The 20840-nt window shown below is 39.5% G+C and overlaps 1 protein-coding gene across 1 annotated transcript in view; it reads left to right on the top strand.

Moving 5' to 3' along the window:
• The first annotated feature begins 1287 nt into the window (after positions 1 to 1287).
• DOP1B (DOP1 leucine zipper like protein B) overlaps positions 1288 to 20840 on the top strand; it is a 49754-nt gene continuing 30201 nt past the window's right edge. The window contains exons 1-9 of the mRNA XM_080341973.1: positions 1288 to 1613; positions 4427 to 4601; positions 14056 to 14237; positions 14322 to 14492; positions 16992 to 17181; positions 18390 to 18488; positions 19235 to 19358; positions 20088 to 20188; positions 20643 to 20757. Coding sequence (XP_080198099.1) covers positions 4464 to 4601; positions 14056 to 14237; positions 14322 to 14492; positions 16992 to 17181; positions 18390 to 18488; positions 19235 to 19358; positions 20088 to 20188; positions 20643 to 20757 — 1120 coding nt within the window. The 5' untranslated portion in view covers positions 1288 to 1613; positions 4427 to 4463. The remainder of the gene's footprint in view (positions 1614 to 4426; positions 4602 to 14055; positions 14238 to 14321; positions 14493 to 16991; positions 17182 to 18389; positions 18489 to 19234; positions 19359 to 20087; positions 20189 to 20642; positions 20758 to 20840) is intronic.

Here is a 20840-nt window from a genome sequence, read left to right as displayed (position 1 = left end):
CATGTCAGGAAAACAGAAGAGTGTATTAACATAAAACTTACTGGAGATCATTGCTGAAACAGGTGGGTTTTCCTTGACTTTTTCAGCTATTTTGAACTACCAGGATTATGCTCTGTTTGCATGTAAAAAAGCAAATCAAACCAAAACGTGAGGTTAGTTACTTTCCACTGGTATTTTGCTAGTTTCTTTATTTCTCCTTTTCTTTTCTTTTCTTTTCTTTTCTTTTCTTTTCTTTTCTTTTCTTTTCTTTTCTTTTCTTTTCTTTTCTTTTCTTTTCTTGCTTTTTTTTTCTTTTCTTTTTTCTCTTCTCTTCTCTTCTCTTCTCTTCTCTTCTCTTCTCTTCTCTTCTCTCCTCTCCTCTCCTCTTCTCTCCTCTTCCCTCCTCTTTTCTTTTCTTTTCTTTTCTTTTCTTTTCTTTTCTTTTTTCTTCTTTTCTTTTCTTTTCTTTTCTTTTCTTTTCTTTTCTTTTCTTTTCTTTTCTTTTCTTCTCTTCTCTTCTCTTCTCTTTTCTCTTCTCTTCTCTTCTCTTTTTCTTTTTTCTTTTCTTCTTTCTTTTCTTTTCTTTTCTTTTTTTTCTTTTCTTCTTTTTTTTTCTTTTCTTTTCTTTCCTCTTTTTTGTTAGTTTCTTTTCATTTCTTTTAGTTTCTTTTCGTTTCTTTTTTTTTTTTTTTCTGTGAGAGTACTAAAAAGCTAGCACATCGACTTTCTTTCAAGCCTTTTATAAAGAATAGACGACTTCTTCTATTGGACTTGAGCCTTTTATAAATGTGACACCTCAGTCTCCGTGAAAGCCGAGTCTCCGAAATTTGACAAAAGTGTCCCGTGCCTAAAACCAGATAGAATAGAAGCAAAACTCTTAAACCTGCCTTCACTATCTTCAGTGTAACGGAGGCGATGAAACTTCCTTCGCGCAGTGACGCGCACACCCGCGGCCGGCGGTGCGACCCCGCAGCGTCGGGGGCGGACACGCCAGATTGCGGCTCCGCGCAGCCACTGCCTTGTTTCCAGACCCGCCGAGGTTGATGCACGAAGCAAAAGGAGTGGACCGGGCCGCCGTCTCGACGCTTCCTCCGCAGCCCCGCGGCCGAGCGGGTCCCCGATGGGTCGCCAGCGGGTCCCCAGCGGGGAGCGGCTCCGGGGCTCCGTGGCGCCGCGGGCGGGGAGCGCGGGGCCGTCCGGCTCGGTGCCGCCAGGGGGCGCTCGGCACCAGGGCCGGACGGCCGGAGTGTACCATTTCCCCACGGGGTCGCTGATGACCTGCTCCGGGCAGCAGCGCTCACTAACACCCGCAGCCTTCCTTCAGAGCTTGACAGCGGGGAAAGACGAGAGACGCCGCCGCTGGGCGGGGACACCCGGAGCCCTCCTGCACCAGTCTAGGGGCTTCCCCCTCTCCGCGCTATATCCGGTGGTATCGCCCCAGCTGCCGACTGCGGCGCGGGCCTCGCGGAGCGGGGGTGGTTGTGGGTTGTTTTTATTTATTTTTTTTTTTTCCCTTTCTCCCTGCTGTTGCCATAGCGACCGCGGGGAGCCGCCCCCCGTCCCGCGCTGGGCTGGGACACGTCGCCGCCGCCACTGCCGCCGCCGGCCCGGGAGGTCTGCGGGGCCCTTCCCAGGTACGGGGGTGGCGGGGAGCGGCGCGCCGTCGCGCCCGGGCTCGGCGGGCGGGCCTGTGCTTGGGGAGGGGCGGGCGGGAAACGCGCGGGCATCTGAGGGGTGACCTGCCGGGGGCGGCCGGGCGGCGGGGGCCGGTGGTGGCCCGGCCGAGGGGGCAGCGCCGCTCGCCGCCGGCAGGGGAGCCCGCCCTGTCATCGCCGCTGCCGCAGCCGGCACGGCCTCGGCGGTGCCCGCCTGGCAGGTGAGGCTGAAAGGAAGCTGCGGCGGAGCCTCGCCTCTCCGCGGTCCGGGGTGTCCTGAGGAGCTCCCGGCCCGTTCCCGCAGGGCGGGCCTGAAAGGGGCCCCGCTCCGCCGCGGCCGGTCCTGCCGGGGGGCAGCGTCCCCCTCCGGGGCTTGCCCAGCCGCAGCCGGGCTCTGGAGCCACCAGCAGCCGACGGCAGGGAGCGATGGGCGGGAGGGTTGCCCGCAGAGGCCCCGCAGCCCCGGTGAGGCAGCATCTCTTCCCTTGGGGTCAGCGGCAAAGCGCCCACCTCGTTAATCTCTCGTAAGACAATGCTGAGAGTTGATGAGTAGCTATGGACGTCTCCATTGACTAAAGAAGTTTGTGACCTGGGATTTGGGACATGCACCTGAAGGTCACTGACAAGTGGGTTTTGGTTTGGTTTTTGTTTAGTTGGTTTCTGGGGGTTTGTTGGGGTTTTTGCTTGCTTGTTTGTTTGTTTAATCTTCCTGCCTTTGTATACAAGCACAAATATGATCTACTGACCATGTTTTGATTATTGATATTTTTCAAACCTTACTGACAACGTAGGTACATGAACATCAATACACACAAAATCATTAAGTCCGTCACTGCTTTTCTGGGTGGGAATACACTATTCACCTGTCTTTTCACAGCAAAGTCCAAATAATGTGTCTTAAGAACTGGATAAGACATTTTTCCTCCTAATTGAAGTTTTTGGTTCTTTCTTGAATAGTACACTCTATTTTACCCTTAGAACTTAATTAGATTTTACTTAAATATACCAGGTTTTAGTACTATGAGAATGCTTTAAGACATAATTTTCACAGAATATCTTCAAGTGCTGTTGGTGTTTTGCTTGATTCCTGTTCTCTAAGTGGATTCATGCGGGCATATTGCCTTTACAAATGAAGAAATTTGATGTATTCTGTCAGCAAAACGGCTGCCCATTTCTAAATGATCCAGACAAATCTCTTATTTATGAAAGTGGCAGCGCTCTTGACTTGGCAGAGTATGAATACAATCCAGTAGTCCAATGATTAAAGTACTTAAGTGAGATGAGGGAAAAATTCTTGCCCTGCATGTTTTGGGGCAGTGTCTATATCAGATTACTCATAAATTTTGCTGACACTATATTACAAGTTTGCCGCTTCATTAGGTTTTACAGAAGGATTGGCATTTTTTTTACATCCATGTTGGAGCAAGTATAGCTGTATCCCAGATTACTGTTGTACCCTGCTGTGAGAAACACTGCATACATCCTGACGAAAACAGAAAATTAAACCCTTACTGTAGCAAAACAAACAAAACCAGCCAACCAAACATGGCCCTGATGATATTTTGTTTGAATTTTTTTTTTTTTAAATAGAGGTGGGTCTAGGTTGAATGACGTAGAGAATAACCTAATCCTCCTGTCAATGAGACCAAAAGTGGCTTTAAACCTGCCTTTAAAATGCATCCGGCATTTTTCTGAGAGTTTACTACCAAAATCTTGATGCAGTTATTGTTGTTAATTGAAGATAATGAATGATACACACTTGTTCCGTTGATTTTAAGTGCTGTGAGAGATGAGATACTTTGAAAGGATATAGAAGACTACTTGGATTTATTTTTGTGTATAAACAGTAGGAAAATAAAAGCAGATCTCTTTCAGAAACTTTCCGAAGTGTTTTGTTATAGTACTGAGTTTTCTGTGTATAGATATATATATATATTTATATATATATATGTATTTTTATATATATATATATAACAGATTTACTTAAACCTGGCATTCCTAAACATAAGCATCTCTCTAGAAGAACATTTTTATATTAGCTGACAGAACTAGTGTTGTAGGTGGCATAGGAGTGAAGATGTGATTTTTTGAGTATGTAAAATCCAGCCACACTTTTTTCCCATTGTTCTAAAACAGATGTGTTCTGCTTTTTAAATCTAAGTGTGTTGCAGAATACGAGAAAAATCAGGTCTGAATAACTTATTTTTCCTCCATAAAAATATACAGATACTTTTTGGTGAAGTATAAGAAGATTTGAATGCATGCCTTGACACTTTGGCACAGCACTTTAGTCTTGTACTTCAGCATCTGGTGCTGACCAGGATTCCTTCTGCTGTGGGCTGAGAGGCCCTTTAGTGGGATTCCTCTTGAAAGTTGAATTTTGATATGAAATGTTTCACATTCCATGGCTACAGGTAACTTTTCAAAACAGTGCAGAGATGATAAGTTATGAAAACTGTTTACTTCTCCCTAACTTCTTGTCAGCACTTTGAGTGTTTATAATGAGACTTTATATTCCTTTCCTTTGTTATTGTATGAGAGAGCCACGTGCATGCAAGGAAAAAACATGGTTCATAAATAGGAAAATTTGACTGCAAAATTTCTAAAACGGACAGTGGGAAGTTGGAGTCATGCTGGTTACATTATTTTTAACTTTGTTTTGAAATTTGATCAGATGACTTGTTTATTGTGATCTGTCTGTGCTTCTACATGTTTATTGTGGCCTTACAGTCCTTTATATTTGCCAGAACTTAAATGCAGGTTATCTTTTTGTAACTGTGTGTGTGTTTTAGTTTACCAGGAAATTGTACCTTGCTATGAGAACTAAAGATGGATCCAGAAGAGCAGGAGTTACTTGGTGATTACAGATACAGAAATTATTCTTCAGCAATTGAGAAAGCTTTGAGAAACTTTGAATCATCAAGTGAATGGGCGGATCTTATATCTTCCCTTGGCAAACTCAATAAGGTATAATGTCACAAGAATACTTTTTCATTTGCTTATTATCTTTGTATTGTTACTAACTTTTTTTTGTAACTTACGGTATTTAACACAATTGAAAATTCAATTAGGAAAAATATTAGTTCATCAAGGAGGCGTAATGGAAGCAGCTAACTCAGTATCTTTTATAAAAGTGTGAGAAATCCTGGTAAAAACAACCTTGAAGGCTTCCTTCAAATGCTATTTGTTTCCTTTTTTCTGCTAAGTTAATTTTGGAGTTGCATTGAAGAAACCTTCAGGATGCTGGTTACTCACTCTAAAACAGCTAAAAATGTCTTTATATAGAACAGGAGGTCACAAGTTTTAGTATATACTCCAAGTCAAAATTTATATTTAAAGTTCATATTTACTTGATCATATCCCTCCCTTATATTTGGCAAGATAATTGATTTGCTGCTGATGGCGTCTTTTGTATGACCATGGAAAATATGGCTGAGTATGGGAAGAAAGATAAAGACTTTTATGGGAAGATACCTAGGAAATGTGTCCTCTCCTCCTGTCCAAGAAATGAAGTGTACATAGTTTGTCTCCCACTTAGTCTCCTTTAAAATAAAACTCTTCCTCAGTGTATGCGGGGCAAGAGTGGTTACAGTCATTAAGGAAATAGGGGTGGGAGAAGGCATCTTCTACAGAATTCATAAGGAAACATCTGTTGTTACCCGATAGATGCCTCGCATGCCTTTGCTGTTGTTGCTAAGCCTTAATTCTACAGAGGTGTCAAAGGGCAGGAGAATCCCTAGAATGACAGAATATCATGAATTGGAAGGGACCCATAAGGATCATGGAGTCCAACTCCCTGCTCCTCGCAGGACTACCTAAAACTAAACCATATGACTAAGAGCATCATCCAGACACTCCTTGGACTGTGACAGGCTTGGTGCTGTGACCACTTCCCTGGGGAACCTGTTCCAGTAACCAACCGCTCTCTCAGTGAAGAACCTTTTCCTAATGTCCAATTTTACTTCTCCTGATGCAGCTTCATTCCATTTCCTCATGTCCTGTCTCTGGTCACCAAAGAAAAGATCAGCAACCCTCTCTCTGCTGCATCTCTTGAGGAAGTTGTAGACTGCAGTGAGGTCACCCTCAGGTTTCTCCAAGCTGAACAAACCAAGTGACCTCAGCTGTTCCTCCTAAGTCTTGCCCTCAAGACCTTTCACCATCTTGGTTACCCTCTTCTGGACACACTAATAGTTTGATGTCCTTCTTACACTGGGGTGCCCAAAACTGCACACAGTGCTTGAGGTAGGGCCACACCAATGTGTTGCAGAGTGGGACAATCACCACCCTTGACTAGTACTATCAACTCTGTGTGTGATGCACCTCAGGACACACTTGGCCCTTTTGGCTGCCAGGATATGCTGTTGCGTCATGTTCAACTTGCCATCAACCCAAACCCCCAGATTGCTTTTTGTGGAGCTGCTGTCCAGCCTCTTGTCCTCCAATTTATATGTATAACCAGGTTTACCCTGTCCCAGGTGGAGAATCTGGTACTTGCTCTTGTTAAATTTCATGCACTTGGTGATTGCACAGCTCTCTAGTCTATCCAGATCTCTCTGTAAAGCCTCTCTAGCCTTGAGGGAGTCCACACTTCCTTTTAGTTTAGTATTGTCAGCAAACTTAATGTATGTTTGATTCCTTGGTCCAGATCATTTATAAAAATATTAAAGAGCACTGGCCCTAAAATTGAGCCCTGTGGAACCCTACTGATGACTGGCTGCCAGCCTGATGTAGCCCTTTGAACCCAATCTGTCAGCCAGTTGGTCATCCAATGTATTATGGGCTTGTCTACCTGTGTTCTGGACAGTTTATCCAAAAGGACACTGTGAGAGACAGTATCAAAAGCTTTGCTAAAGTCCAAAAAACCCACGTATACTGGCTTCCCTTGGTCAACAGGAGGGGTGACCTTGTCATAAAAGGAAATTAAGTTGGTTACACAGGACTTTCCCTTCATGAACCCCTGCTATCTGTGACCAATAACTGTTGTCTCTCAAGTGTTTTTCAATAACTCCCAGAATAACCTCCATAATATTACCAGTTGCTGAAATGTGACTCGCAGGCCTGTAATTACCAGGTCTTCCTTCTTACCCTTCTTGAAAATTGGGACATTTGCCAAATCGAGGTTTTTTAAGGGTGGCCATGCTCTTTCTCTTCTGAGAAGCTGGATATTGCCCTGGCAGGAGGAGTTACACATTTCTGCCTTCACAGTTTCATCCTGATTGCTATTGAGTCAATAAAGTTAGAGGCCTTCAGCGTGATTCTCTCAAAAGACAAAATAAATAATTAGGATGCGAGATTTATTACCCATGGCAAGATGTAGACTTTGATCTTTTGTCTTGACCTAGATGAATACACTGAACTGATTAATACCTATCTGAAATTCTGATTCAGGTACAGAATTGCCACAATATGTAGCAGCATAGTACAAACGAAGCAAAAAAGCTTTTAGCTGTTACATCCGTCCATCTGCTGTGGTATTACATGGGCTTAATTGTTTTAGGAGCTTAAGAACTAGTAGAGCAAATCATCCCATGTTCATCTGCCTCTGTCTGTTATATGCAAATAAGGATGATGTGTCAGAGGAGTCTGCCACCAAAAGGAGGATTGTGAAATAAGATGTCAATAGCTGTTGTCTTAACTCTTATGATTACTTGGTCTCTTACCTCCTAAAACATAAATATTGTTGTTGAGTTCTGTTAGTGTTGGGGATGGGAGGAGGTGTTTCTAACGTAAGAGCCTAATTTCTTCTACAGTCAGTTCTGAGAGTGAATGAATGAGCAGGGAGAGAATGGGTAGGAGGGAGAAGATCAACAATATCTCACTGATAAAAATGTTTTTAAACAGTGCACATGGTTATGTTCAGGAACCTGGGTGTCAGTAACTGATGTGCAGTGATGCCTATTATAAAGAAAATATGGAAATGCTGAGAAAGGGAGAGGCAAAAGAGGATGAGTAAGTCAAGGGGTTTCGGAAGTACAGCTCTGCTACTTCTCTTATTACTACTTAGCTACCACTGAGAGTGGTGTTCCACAGTTTCTCTTGTGCTTCCATGGTTCTAACTGATGTTTCACAGTGACTTGTAGAACCAGGGAAGCAAGGGAGAAACCAGTTGACTTTAATCTGAATGGTCAGCCAGACAGGTCAGTTTGTAAATCTAGAATGATTGGTTTTTGTAATTTAGTGGAAATGAGGCTTATCTAACTTCAGATGACTTCGGTGTGGACAATTTCACGTTGAATCACTTTTAGGCAGAGAGAGGAATAAGGGGTTTTATTTGTTCTTGTTGTGACTCATCTCTTGCTATTTAAAGTAGGTCAGATGAACACTGTCCTAAAATTGCGTGTGCTCCTCCCTGGTTTTGTAGGGAGCCTGAGGTGAGTTACTGCAGTTTTGACCATGTTTTTTAGCTGACCTAGGCTTCCAAGGTTAGGTAAGATTAATCTCCCCTGCAGTGTTCTGAACAGAACTGCAGGTAGGAAGTGTGAACATGAGTGAAGGATGGAGAGAAACTATGTTTTCTAACAAAAGCTAGGATTTGCTAATTTATGCTACACCCCAAGCTTGTAAGGGAAAGATTTTGGGGGTTTTAATTTACATAGTGTGGATGTTATGCATCATCACGGTGAAGGAGAAACAGTGGAAAGTAATGTTTATAAAAATGTGTAGGGAACATGAATGGGCAGATGCAAACGGGTGGATTAAACAGGCAGTAAGTTCGGATGTTAATGTTTTAAAGAGGAGCTTCAGCTTTGCCTTGAAATTCATTCATATTCCAGTTTTAAATATCTTTCTGCTCTTTGCTTCTGTTCAAGCTCTAGTTACTATAAGCTGGTCATCTAGCTGCAGCCAAGGCTGCACCATGCTTCAAGAAATAGGATTATTCTCTTCTCAGTACTGTTCTTGGATACAGCTTTGAACCATGTTTTTGTTGTTTTTGCAAATCTGCATATGTTCACTGTTTCGAAAGCACTATTTTGTGACTAAGGTTTTCAGATGTTCGGTACAGATTGCTCCATCCAGAATACGGTAATCCCTTTCAATTGTCTTTGTGCTAAAATGAGACTGTGCTATTGCCGATTTTGCCAGCTTGTGCCAATGTTTTAAAAGGATACAACTCTGCAAAATTACTTCTATATTTTGATATAAAAAAATGCCAGGGGGGAGGGGTGTTGTCTTTTTAAACCTGGAAATGGGTGGTGGTTCAGCATTATGTGGGCTTGTCAGTGAAACAGGTGCATTTAACATCATCGTCATATCCAAAATGCTTGTCAGTGTCTATTCAGAGTGAAAACAGATATGTATATTATATAAAATATATATAAAAGTATTCTCGTAGGGGGAACTTCAACTATTTAAAAGGCTAAAAATATGAAGTTAGGACAATCCAAGTGCATAGTTTGCATTAGGGTTTTAAATTCAGATTATAGGCATATCTTTTCTATAAATTTTAAGTCTGGATGCAGGTAAACAGTAGATGAGTGACACAATTTGCAAAATTAAGAACAGAGCAGTAGTAAATACTGGATTCCACAGCCTGCCTTTGTAAGGAAACTATGAAAGGAGGTTTTTAAAAAAAGTCTGTGAAATATAGTGATTCACAGAAGAGCACAAAATTTCACTGGGTTTTTGGCAAGTGAATATTTAAACTCCCCTGTTTGTTCATTTAATCCGTATATATTAAAAAACAACAACAAAAACCCAAACAAAAAAACCCCAGCCAGCTTACCAAAAAATAACCCCAACCTGCATCTGTTTGACAAGAATAACAGACAGGATTTTGCCATTTTTATTGGCAGAAATACCTCCATCAACATTTTTTCAGCAGTATTTGGATATCAGTGGTGTGGAACTTGCACAAAAGCTTCACTAGTGACTATTGCCACTGGGCCTGGCTGGCAGGCCAGTGTCCCTTTTCTGAGCAACATTTTCATTTATAGTTATTGTTCACCATGAAAACAAAATATTATAATCTTTGAAATATCAGTTGTTCTAGAGGGATTTATTTTATGTTTACAGCATGGTTGACGTGCTCGGTAATGATAGCAATGTTTGCTCTAAAAGAGCACTTTCAAACTGCTTTTTATCCTTGGACATAGCATGAGTGTGTAAATGCACAGATTGTAAGTTCTTACGCTACTAATTTTTAGTCTTTAGTCTGCAATTTCAAAGTTTTCTTTTTTTTAATTTCACTTTCAATAGAAAATAAGTATGTTACTTTTTGTTTCTAAAGGCTTTTCTTGCTTCAAAAACTTGAAGTGGAATATGATCTTAACCAAAGACTTGATCGGTTTGGAACAGGAGGGGACAGAGCATAGAAATCATTGCAGCTGCACAACTATTGTATGTGCCAGTAGTAACACTTAATGTTACAGTATGTCTGTTCTTGAGGGGAGAGAAGAGAAGAATTCTTCTGAAATGCGTATTTAATGAGCAGAGCCTTTAATTACACCAGTTGTTTCATATGAGAACTCTGGCTGCCACAGCTTTATAACAACTGCTGGGCAAATGACAAACACAAGCACCACTTGCCTTCTGTTGAAGGCAAACCTTATGTCTTTGAGAAGAAGGGAAGCTTTGCCTCCTAATTGCTTTATAGAACTTCACCACACCCGATGCACAAACGCAATGTGCAGAACTAGGGATATTTTATACATCTTTTCTCCCCCCCCTTTTTTTTAATATAACTCGAGTTCCTAGTTCACAGTTTCCTCACAACCATCTTTCACCTTTATGCTACTATTTTTATGGAAGCTGGAGCTCTGTTCAGAATTTTTTTACTTCCTTGGAAAATGTATCAGCGGAAAATGGAATCACAGGCTCTCCTTCTCCCCCTCTCCTCCCAGCCACTGTTGTCTAAAACAAGCATTAGGGTATCTCCTAGTTGAAGATAAGATTATAAATTGTTGTACCTGCTGCATTTTTTTCTGGAATTCTACTTATTTAAATAAAAATACTTCTTTTATTTGCTTGTTTTTTTCATATCTAGGCAAACTGATGCAGCTAATCTCTACTGTTGCTATAAAGCAGTACAAAATGACTTAAGCCAATAACTGTGGAAATGTGAATATTCCTCTGTGTATGTGTCTATGTTTGTTTTGTTTTAAGGCACATGTATACACTGCTGCAAAGAACAGATAGTCTTCTCTTTCTACCCTTTATAGCCCACATTCAAAGAAACTCTGAGCATGCTTATGCATTAGAAAATGTTTAGTATGTATAAGATATTCTCTAGTCAGTCGTAAGGAAAAATAACCTGTAAATAGAAAGTCGAAAACTGGACGTGTGCATGAACACCAGTCATTACTTTGCATGTCTCGTTTTTTCCTGACTTACTGATTAACGTCTGAAGTCTAAAGGCACTGGTAGGTTGAATACTTCTTGGTTTTCTGGGATTGTTGATTTCCCGCTGATCTGTGAAAACCAAACCCTGGGATGATACATTAAGCATGGAGAGCTTGCTGGCAGTTTGGGCCTTTCAAGCCAACCCTTACTAGCAGTTCCAGTGACATTTAACACTTCTGCCACCATAACTGCTCATGTGGAAAGCAGTTGAAGACAAAGAGAGAAAATAGATCGTGGATGGGCTTCCACCCATACATAAAAAAAAGACGGTTAAATTAAGCTCACGGGAATCAAAAGAATGGGTGAATAGTAGATGTTGAAACCTGTGAGCAGAGTTGTTCATCTGCAGTTGTTAGTATTGGATTCTGAATGTGGAAGCAATGGTTTAGGATGGGATCTTCATCTGCATGCAGTCGCAATGATACCAGCCTTGCTACAACAACATTTAACTAACTGTAGGAGCTGAACCTATCATGGCATTTCAGCAGTCCTAGATCTCACAGACAACTGATTCTTTTTTTCAGTTGTAGCTCAGGATATTTCAAAATCAAGCTTCTTAGCTTTGCCCGTTGGATCACAGGAACTAATTAGCATTTGGAAATATGTATATTATCATGTCACTTATTTCAATGAGCAGTTTTAACTCGATCTGCTAATTAATGACTTTCAACGCTTTTAAAATTATTTGAGCCCTGCAATTCTGGGGAAGCTGTTAAAAATCTGAACCTTTCAGCAAAGTATTAGCAGTAAGAGCAGCAAGCCCACCTTTCTGCTGGAGGGATTCTTGGTGCAACCACTGTCTTCTAATATATTGCAGTGTGGTTTAAAATCCCTTGCATCTGCTGGAAGATCAGAGACAACTGTTAACCAGGAGCACCCACTCTTGAGGAGAGTTGTAGTTTATGTCCTACTGTGTATTCCTTCAACACAAGTCAGGGAAAAAAAGAAAGAAAAAATAAGAGGTACTTTTGAGAAGGGAGTTTCGTCTCAGAATCATTCTGATGCGATGGGCAGAAACTCTCCACAGCTTGTGTATGAGGATCATAGTGAATATCTTCAAATCTTGCTTCCTGTGTGGAGATGTCTTCTGATTCTTTAGGTGAAGCAGTATAGTTGGAACATGCACATGAGCATAGTCTTGTTCTAAATTAGTCTCATCTGCTGGAATTTGGACATAGGAAGGTTTGAGAATTACCCAGGAGAAATACTTAACACACAGTTATCCCTAAATATCCACTATTCAACTCCTAATATACCTGGAATATTTTTTCTTCTTCTGACTAATTTTTAGCTGTTATTTAAAATTTAACTGATAGAATATTAAGATGGTATTTGTTTAATCTTGAGAGGAAAAATATTTACCTTTGGCATAGTTTTTTCAATTGCTTTTGGATATATATATACAGAGGGTGTGGGCAAATACATACCAACCAATATAAACAGAATGTTTCAAAGTCCTGCTTTCAAGCAATCTTCAAAGTTGTTACAAGCATTAAGGATTTCAATCTTTAACATTGTAATAATATTACTCATTTAATATATGAGTAAATCTCTCAAATATAAAAGATATAAAAATATTTAAAAGATAACTCCACAAGTATAACCTGGTTTAGTTTCATATGTGAAATACTGCTGTATTCTTGGATTCTACTTTTTAATACCTACTAAAATGCAGATCTCATGCTCATAGTGGGGTAGGGAAGAAAGGAAATTATTTGGCTCTAAATGGCATCTGTGCTATATGTATTTCAGAGTGGTGCAACGTATCTGTTTACAGTTCCAAACTCTCAGCCTTTTTCTTCTTGAGTAGATTTTATTTACTAGAAGCTCTTTACTAACAGCTGGTCTCTCCTGTTTGCTGCCCTGCCTAAATGGAGAAATAACACATTAGTATTCTCACAGATTCTAGCTTCTCACGCCCACCAACTGCAAAGTCTTAAATGAAAAGTTGCACACACCTTTGAAAGATGGTGGGTTGTTTCTATCTCTTCCTCTTGCTGCTGGTTTGATTTGGGTTTTTTTGTTTTTTCTTTTGGTTTGGGTTTCTTTTATTTTTGGGGGGTAGGGGGGTGAGGGGGTGGTTTTTGATTGTTTTGTTTGGTTGGTTTTGGTTTTGTATGGGTTTGTTTTGTGGGGCTTTTATTTGTTTGGATTTGTTTTGGTTTTTCCTTGGAAATGAGCAAAAAAGGGTTAGTTCACTTGTCTGGTGCTTTTTCAAAACCTTTTTTTCAGGCAGGATAGAAGAACCTCAAGTTTAAAGCAAGTATGTAGGATAAGACCATGACTTAATCTTTGGGACAGTCGAGAATTTGCCTAATCCTGAGAACATCCCAAATGTCCATCTGCTGTGAAACATCTGTTTGCTTAGCAGACAGTGATCAAAGGCTAAAGTGCCATTTACTTACAAATTCTTCGTTTTGTCTCTGAATAGAAGAGACTATTTAGCTTGCTGAAATATATGCAAGAAAAAGAGTAATCTTTCCAAAGAAGGGTACTACAGTTTATTTTTTCCAGAGACCTGACCACTCTGCAACACCTGGTTAACTATGTCCTGTCCTGAAGATGTTATACATCAATGCAATGGGTATAGTTAATAAAGCTTACTGAATGTAGCCACACAGAATTACAAATAACTTCTAAGATGTTATTGTCCCATTTAATCATGCCTGCTTTGGTCAGAAGGTTTTTTGTTTATATTTCAGCTATACGTGAAGTGAAAATGTACAAGGAAAAATAGTTATTTAATTCTTACTTTATTCCCTGTACTTAAAAACTGAGAAGCTCTTTTGTTACTTCCCTTCTTCCCCTGGAGATAGGATATGGGCACCCTGTCCATGTCCTGTCCTTTGACTTCCTTTTCCAGCTTCTAAGCAAAGTAATACCTGACTTTTCTAGATTGTTCGTGCCTATTTCCATATGAAAACTCAGTTGTAAAGTTCTGCTGTTTTAGTTTAACAAAATACATTTATGAAGGAAAACTCTGGAATGTATGTAGTTCTTCTCAAAGTGCTAGTAGGAAACTTTTGACGTGCAGTCATTATATGCAGCATTATAGCTATTTATTCTCATCTTTCTTCTACAGGCTCTTCAGAGTAACCTGAAATATTCTCTGTTGCCAAGACGGCTGATCATCAGTAAAAGATTATCTCAGTGTTTGCATCCAGCACTACCTAGTGGAGTGCATTTAAAGGCACTAGAAACCTATGAAATCATCTTTAAAATTATTGGGACAAAATGGCTTGCCAAGGATTTATTCTTGTACAGGTAATTTTTTTTTTTTTAAAAGCACATGCCTTTCTGAGTCTATTTTAATTAACTATTGTAATTTAATTTTTTTTTTTTTTAAAGCTCTGGTTTGTTTCCTCTGCTGGCAAATGCAGCAATGTCAGTGAGACCAGTTCTCCTTGGTTTGTACGAGAAATACTTTCTTCCTCTACAAAAGTCCCTCCTGCCTGGTCTTCAAGCCTTTGTAATAGGACTGCTACCTGGATTAGAAGAAGGATCAGAAATTTATGAGAGGTAAGCACTAATATTAATTTTAAACCAATATACAGTATTTTGCTTTCCTATGGAATTCTCAGGAAATTTCTGTCAGCTCTCTATATCGAAGGATTGATAAAAGAGCTTCTAAGGGTGGAAGAATGGTTAGTCCTTAAAAGATGCAACAAATAGTGCTAAAGTACAAAAACCCTTTCGCCTTCTATTTTCATCTCAGGAGGAGAAGAGGAGAAAAGAAGAAAAGGAAAGTTAAAAATAGATGTTCTGAGAGAAAGGAATAAAAACTGTTTCTTAAAGCACCTCTGAACTTCTAAATAATTAAGCTGACTCCCCAAACCACTGCTCTGTCAATAAATTCTATTTAAATATTGTAACATGAGAGAGAAACTGAATTCTTTCCAATCTTTCTGTAAAAGATATTTTGCTTACACTCAGGTTCTGAAACCACAAGCAAGAGGCAACTCTTGTAAAATCTATTGTGAAAAAAAGTGTCTCTCTCCCTGTTGGCAGTTACGCCAGCGGCATTCAGTACCATAGTCGGGATAAGGAAGTGTGCTGAGAAGAGCAGCTCTGTGTCCATTTGTGCAGTGGTTTTTCTTCAGTTACCAGAACTGTTTTGTAAGATTTCATAAGAGCTCAGCCACTGTAGGTTTCATCCAAATGTTTCTTTGCTTAGTGTCACTAAACATTACATTGCTAATGTACTTCCTTCTGTATTACCAGTCTGGATGTGCTGGCTGTTTTTGAATCTTAAATGGCTGTGTGTACACTTGAGAAAAAAGAAAAAGAGCAAGGTATGCTAGGCTGTGTAGATTACAGTTGATAAGCAGAATATTTCTATGTCTACTGCCCCTTTTTCAAAACAAGTATTAAACTGAAGGCTCATTGCAATTGCTGGAGTGGTTAAGAGCAAATTGTATGTGTTCCTAACTTGGTGAGGAGCATTCATTTGTCAATTCCAGAACACTGAATCTATGGACAATTATATACTTCTTATACATTTCCTATAGAAATATTAATTTACTATGTGCTTTTTGTCAGGCAGACTAATAAGGGATGCTGTATAGTTTTATCTTTCCTACAGCACTAGTTGCTGGGGACTTTGAGAAGAAAGGGGATCCCTTGGAAGTAAATCTCCATCTATCTAAAGCCTTTTTAGGGAGACTGAACATATTTTGAAACTGACTAAATTTGAACTAGTGAGTTAATGGGAGCTACAGATTAACTTCCAGGTTCCAACTTACGGTTCTATACCTTCTTTCTCTATTCTTGATGGCACTGTTATCCTCTTTGCCTTGAACAAACAGGGTCACAGACAGGAACTGACCGTATATTACACTGTGAAAGATTTATACTAAAAATAATTTAATATTCTTTTGTGAAATACAAATATTACATGAGAAAGTGGGTTTTTTTAGTTATCATGATGATTCTGATGTAAGAAAGATAGACCAAGATATCTTGTTGGAAGGTTTGTTAAATTACTTTTAAATTCAGCTTCATGAGAGACTCTCCCCTGAAGGTTTTCAGAATCTTCAACATTGAAGACTAACACTAATATTATATATCCCCTGCTGTTCCCAAAAGAAGCAGAAGTACTAGCTCAGGTCATGCTTCAGCCTAGGCACTGTTTCCTTCTTAAACACACACATATCCCACGTGGTATTCTATGATTCTATTATATGCATGAGTTTGCACACATACACAAAACAGAAAAGAAAAAATGGCTTGAGGGCTACTTTATAAAGAAGTGGAAAAGAACATCAGATTTGATTTTTTTTTTCCTATCTTCTGTGCTGGACTTCTCCCTCTTTTCTCACTTCTACATTTCTCATGTGAGGTTCCAATTCCTACATTATAATAAAATACCGGACTACTGACAGAGTTGCCAAAGCAGAGAACTTGCCTTCAGTCATAGGACCTCCAATGTGACTGCCATTAAACTTACTTCAGTGTACCGATCCTGTGTGCAATAACTGACAGTATGTCATTCTTTTTTCTTTTTCCATTCAGTGACTTACAAATTGAGCCCATTGATTTGTAAGTACAAATATGTAGGATATCTTCCACTTCCCAGACTGATGAAATTTTACTTTCAGAGTCTAGCATCAGCTTAAATTATTTCAAATTCAGCATGGGACACTTCTCGCTGCAAATATTTTGCAGTCAGAGCTACTGTAGTATTTTGGTCAGAACTTAATTTTTGCCAGTATTTACTGGAGAAGTATCCAAAGTATGCACAGAAACTTTGTTTCAATGAGTATGCACAGTGACAAAGGATTGAGTGGGTTGTCATTTGCTTTGTACAATCAGATGCTGGCCATCATCATGTGAAAATGGCAATACTGATGGTACAAAGGTGAGGAAATTGTGTAAATTATGTCAACTACAATACTAATTCTGTGAAATTAAATAAATTATGTTAACTACAGTACAAATTCTGTGTGTAATTGTCTTTTTATGGTATAAAACTGAACTAATAAAAACCTATTTTCTCATGCAAAATATGTTTCCATATAGAACAGATGCTCTGCTTGTGAAGCTCTCCTTACTGATGGGCCAAGAGGTGTTCTATGGAGCACTTTGGGGCAGTGTCCTGGTCAGCCCGTCCATCAGGCTGCCTGCTTCGCTTTTTGTTGTCAGTCATATCAACAGAGAGCTGTCTGGAAAACAGCAGAAGTTCATGCTGGGCACCGATTATAAGTTCACAGTAAGTTCATTACTCTCCTCATAGAGCAGTCTTGTCTACCATAATGCCAGCATACTAGCAGATTGTGCCTCCTCAGTGTTAAATTAGAATTACATGCTCTTAAAAATATTTTTGGAGAGAGAGAAAAAGAGGGTGAAAGCTCCATGCTTTGGAATTGCTTAATACAGTTATGCCATGGGAGCATCTTCCCTGAAATGTGGCAGAGTATGGTAGAATCATAGAATAGTTCGGGTTGGACAGGACCTTCAAAGCCCATCTAATTTAACCCCCTGCCATGAGCAGGGACATCTTCAACTAGATCAGGTTCCTCAGAGCCCCATCCAGCCTGGCCTGGAGTGTCTCCAGGGATGGGGCATCCACTACCTCTCTGGGCTAAAGGCTCCTTTTAAGTACTGAAAGGCCACAATAAGGTCTCCCTGGCACCTTCTCCAAGCTGAACAACCCCAACTCTCTCAGCTTGTCCTCACAGCAGAGCTGTTCCAGCCTTCTGATCATCTTGGTGGCCTCCTCTGGACCCTCTCCAACAGCTCCAATTCTTTCCTGTACTGAGGGCTCCAGAATCACCCCTACGGATTTTGGTTAGTCTGCAGAATGCAAGTCTTCTGAAGCCTCTGCAGTTTTTGACAATCAGTACTGCATACAGCTTTTAAAGATTGATGTTGTTTCGAATCAGAAGATAAACCTGACATCTTTTCTCTACCTGTTCTGAATTTACATTTAAGGCTGAAGACGAGCTTTTCTGTAATACAGTATATACAATGTTTAATGTGGGTTTCTCAAAGTGTTTGCAGTCCTGAGAGTCTATTCTGAAATTTAGTATCTTTTTATTTTTTCAGAAAAATGGAAATCTTCAGTAGGTGGTAATTTATGTTAAATTTGAATTATGGAATAACTGTAATGCTAGTTAGAATACTTTAATATCTGCAGTTTGTGAGGCTTCACATTCTGTTTGATGGCTGGTGATGTCACACTGTGACATTCTGTATTATTACAAAACCAAGTATTTCGTAAATGTTAAAGATTCTTTTAACAATATTCCACAAAACCTTTTTCTGACTCATTTTGAGGACAGGAGTTAAAAGTCTGAGTAATTATACTCTTATTTAAAAATAAATTGTTCACATGTATCCAAGTTTGCTTTCTTTTCTTGTCATTATTAACAGTGCTTGTAGTTTAAATGTTATCATTGTTGTCTTTTCCTTTTACAGATAAAGTCTTTGTGTGTAGCAGTATTGGATTCAAACGTCCTTGTGCAAAGAAACACTCTAGAAGTCATTCTCTTCTTCTTCCCATTTTACATAGCTTTGGTAAGAGGACTAACTTGGTACTGTTGCAGCACACTTTGCAGGGGAGGTGTCTTCTGTGAAACCAATCCAGCTCCTGCCTTTGTTAATGCCAAATGTCTGAATTTTGTACCTTCAAAATCAGTGGACAGATTTTGCATTTTCTTGTTTCCCCATCAATTGATAGTAGAGATGGCTGCTTCTCAGAATCCTTACAACTAACTTGGTTTTACATCATCAAAATGCTTCAAATGAAGATGTGCTTTCACAGTGAATATTGCATGATATTTGGAATGTGCTTTAAGTATTCAGGCCTGAGAAATTGTGTACGGAAAAAGATATTGAGCTCCTTTTTTAAGTAGGATTTCAGCATTTGGAACTGTCTGTGCTAAGCTAATACACTTCTGTTAAAGACTAGGAAAGAAAATATTCCTTGAAACAGGAGCTGTTCCCCATTGTTTTCTAACTTACCTAGTAGTATAACCAGTATTTTGAAAGTAGCAAGTAATTTTAAGTCTGAAAGCGTAATATAATGAAGAATTTTATATGTTTAGCTTAACTGTAGCACTGTACCTTAAATATTAAAATTATCACAATTGTGTGAGATTCCCTTCTTGAGAGTTTTAGTATACAAAATATTTTGTTGGTGATGGTTTGTTGTTTTTTTTTTTTTCAAAGCATTAATATTGCCACTTAAAAAAACCCATCATTACCAGTTTAACTTTTTTCAGTGTTCATAAACACATAAAGTGTCTTTTTTTTCACCCTAGGACTGCAACGAAAGCCCTATTCTATTGCACAGGACTGATTTAGTCTATATTCTGTCAGCAGCTACGCAGACATTGTTGAGGAGAGACATGTCACTTAATAGAAGATTGTATGCATGGTTGCTAGGTACTGTACAGTATATAGTGATATTCAATATTCTGCATACCTTAGAGGAAAAAGAAAAACAGTGCTTAAAAATGTATTATAGTACACTTTTCCCAGCAGTTAATGAATGATGATAAAATAAAGTGTTGTTTAGTTGCCATTTATTAAGTACTTGTTTAATAAACTTAAGCATTCGTTTGGCAAACAGGTCTTCTCTTCAGAGGTGAATTCATCTCACTGTCCTGAATCACAGGGTACCTGATGAGTTATTTCTGGCCCTGTCTATAATTCATTCTGAAGTGGTTCAGTAGACTGAAAGGATCAGGGCGCTATTTAACCTTGCTCTTCTGGAAGTAATGGTCTGTTAATTCACATGTGGGCTTAATTGTCAAGGAGAGGCTATAAGTGAACTATAGCTTCTCCCCATCTGCCTCCTTTTAACAGTGTAAGAGGAGGCTAAAAGTGAGAGGACAACAGCTGCAGCCATGTAGTTGCTTAAAGGTTGCCCTTGCTGTCCCTGTGTCTGGCCCTGGCCTTGGTTTTGATTTGTGTTCAGTATAGCACAACTGGATGCCTCAAACTGCAATATATGGGCCATCCCTGGGCAGTACATGTGTTATTTTCAAGCAAAGCATTGAAATGACAAGTTAAAAATAGAGTGTAGTTTCAATATTTGTATGAACAAGGTATGTGTAGTTCTCTGTACTGTAGTGTTTCTCTGTACTCCTGATGCTTCTGTTTATCTTGTAGGCTCTGATATTAAAGGTGGTACTTTTGCTCCAGACTCAACAACATCTGAAGACCATGCTATTTATTTCTTTGGAAAATATTCTAAAGATCTTTTGGTTGAGGTTGGTGTTCCTTGTATACAGATGTATTTGTCATTGTTTTACAAGTTAGCGCAAACTGTCTCTATAATTGCTCACTGTGCCACTTAATTTGTCCTTCGCTTTCTGACCCTAAAGATAGCATTCTTTTGGTGGTTATATTTTATCTTACTGAATGCCTGCTGTGCTGTATTTATCCCAATATTGTATGTGCTTGCAGTACAAATGGAATCTAATGAAACCAAAGGGTAGCATCTTGATGAACTACCTGAATTATTTAAAAGTGCTTCTCTCAGTACGATCAGCTCTTGAGTACAGATAATGAGAAGATGTCATCAATTTGTTGACCCTGTATGGAAAACTGAAGTTCAATTGTAGTTGGTACTAAACAAAATAAAATTTAGAAACACTTGAGGTCTTAATAAAACAGCAATCTCTCTTCTATGTATAATGTTTTGATGTTTTTTTTTTTTATTAGAGTTTGATTGAAATTTTACATCAGAAGTTCCCGGAGTCTGATACAGAGGAACAGCATCAAGCTTATTTGAAACCCTTCCGCATCCTCATCAGTCTCCTTGACAAACCTGAAATAGGTAATGTTGCTTGTCGCTTCTGTTATGACTGCTAATGACTTACAAGTTGGTGTCCTTTGCCTTTGACAGCAGGACTCAAGACA

Source organism: Nesoenas mayeri (assembly GCF_963082525.1).
Source record: "Nesoenas mayeri genome assembly, chromosome: 1".
Lineage (NCBI taxonomy): Eukaryota > Metazoa > Chordata > Aves > Columbiformes > Columbidae > Nesoenas > Nesoenas mayeri.
The sequence above is the reverse complement of the archived record's forward strand: the minus strand, read 5'-3'. Positions and strand labels throughout refer to the sequence as shown.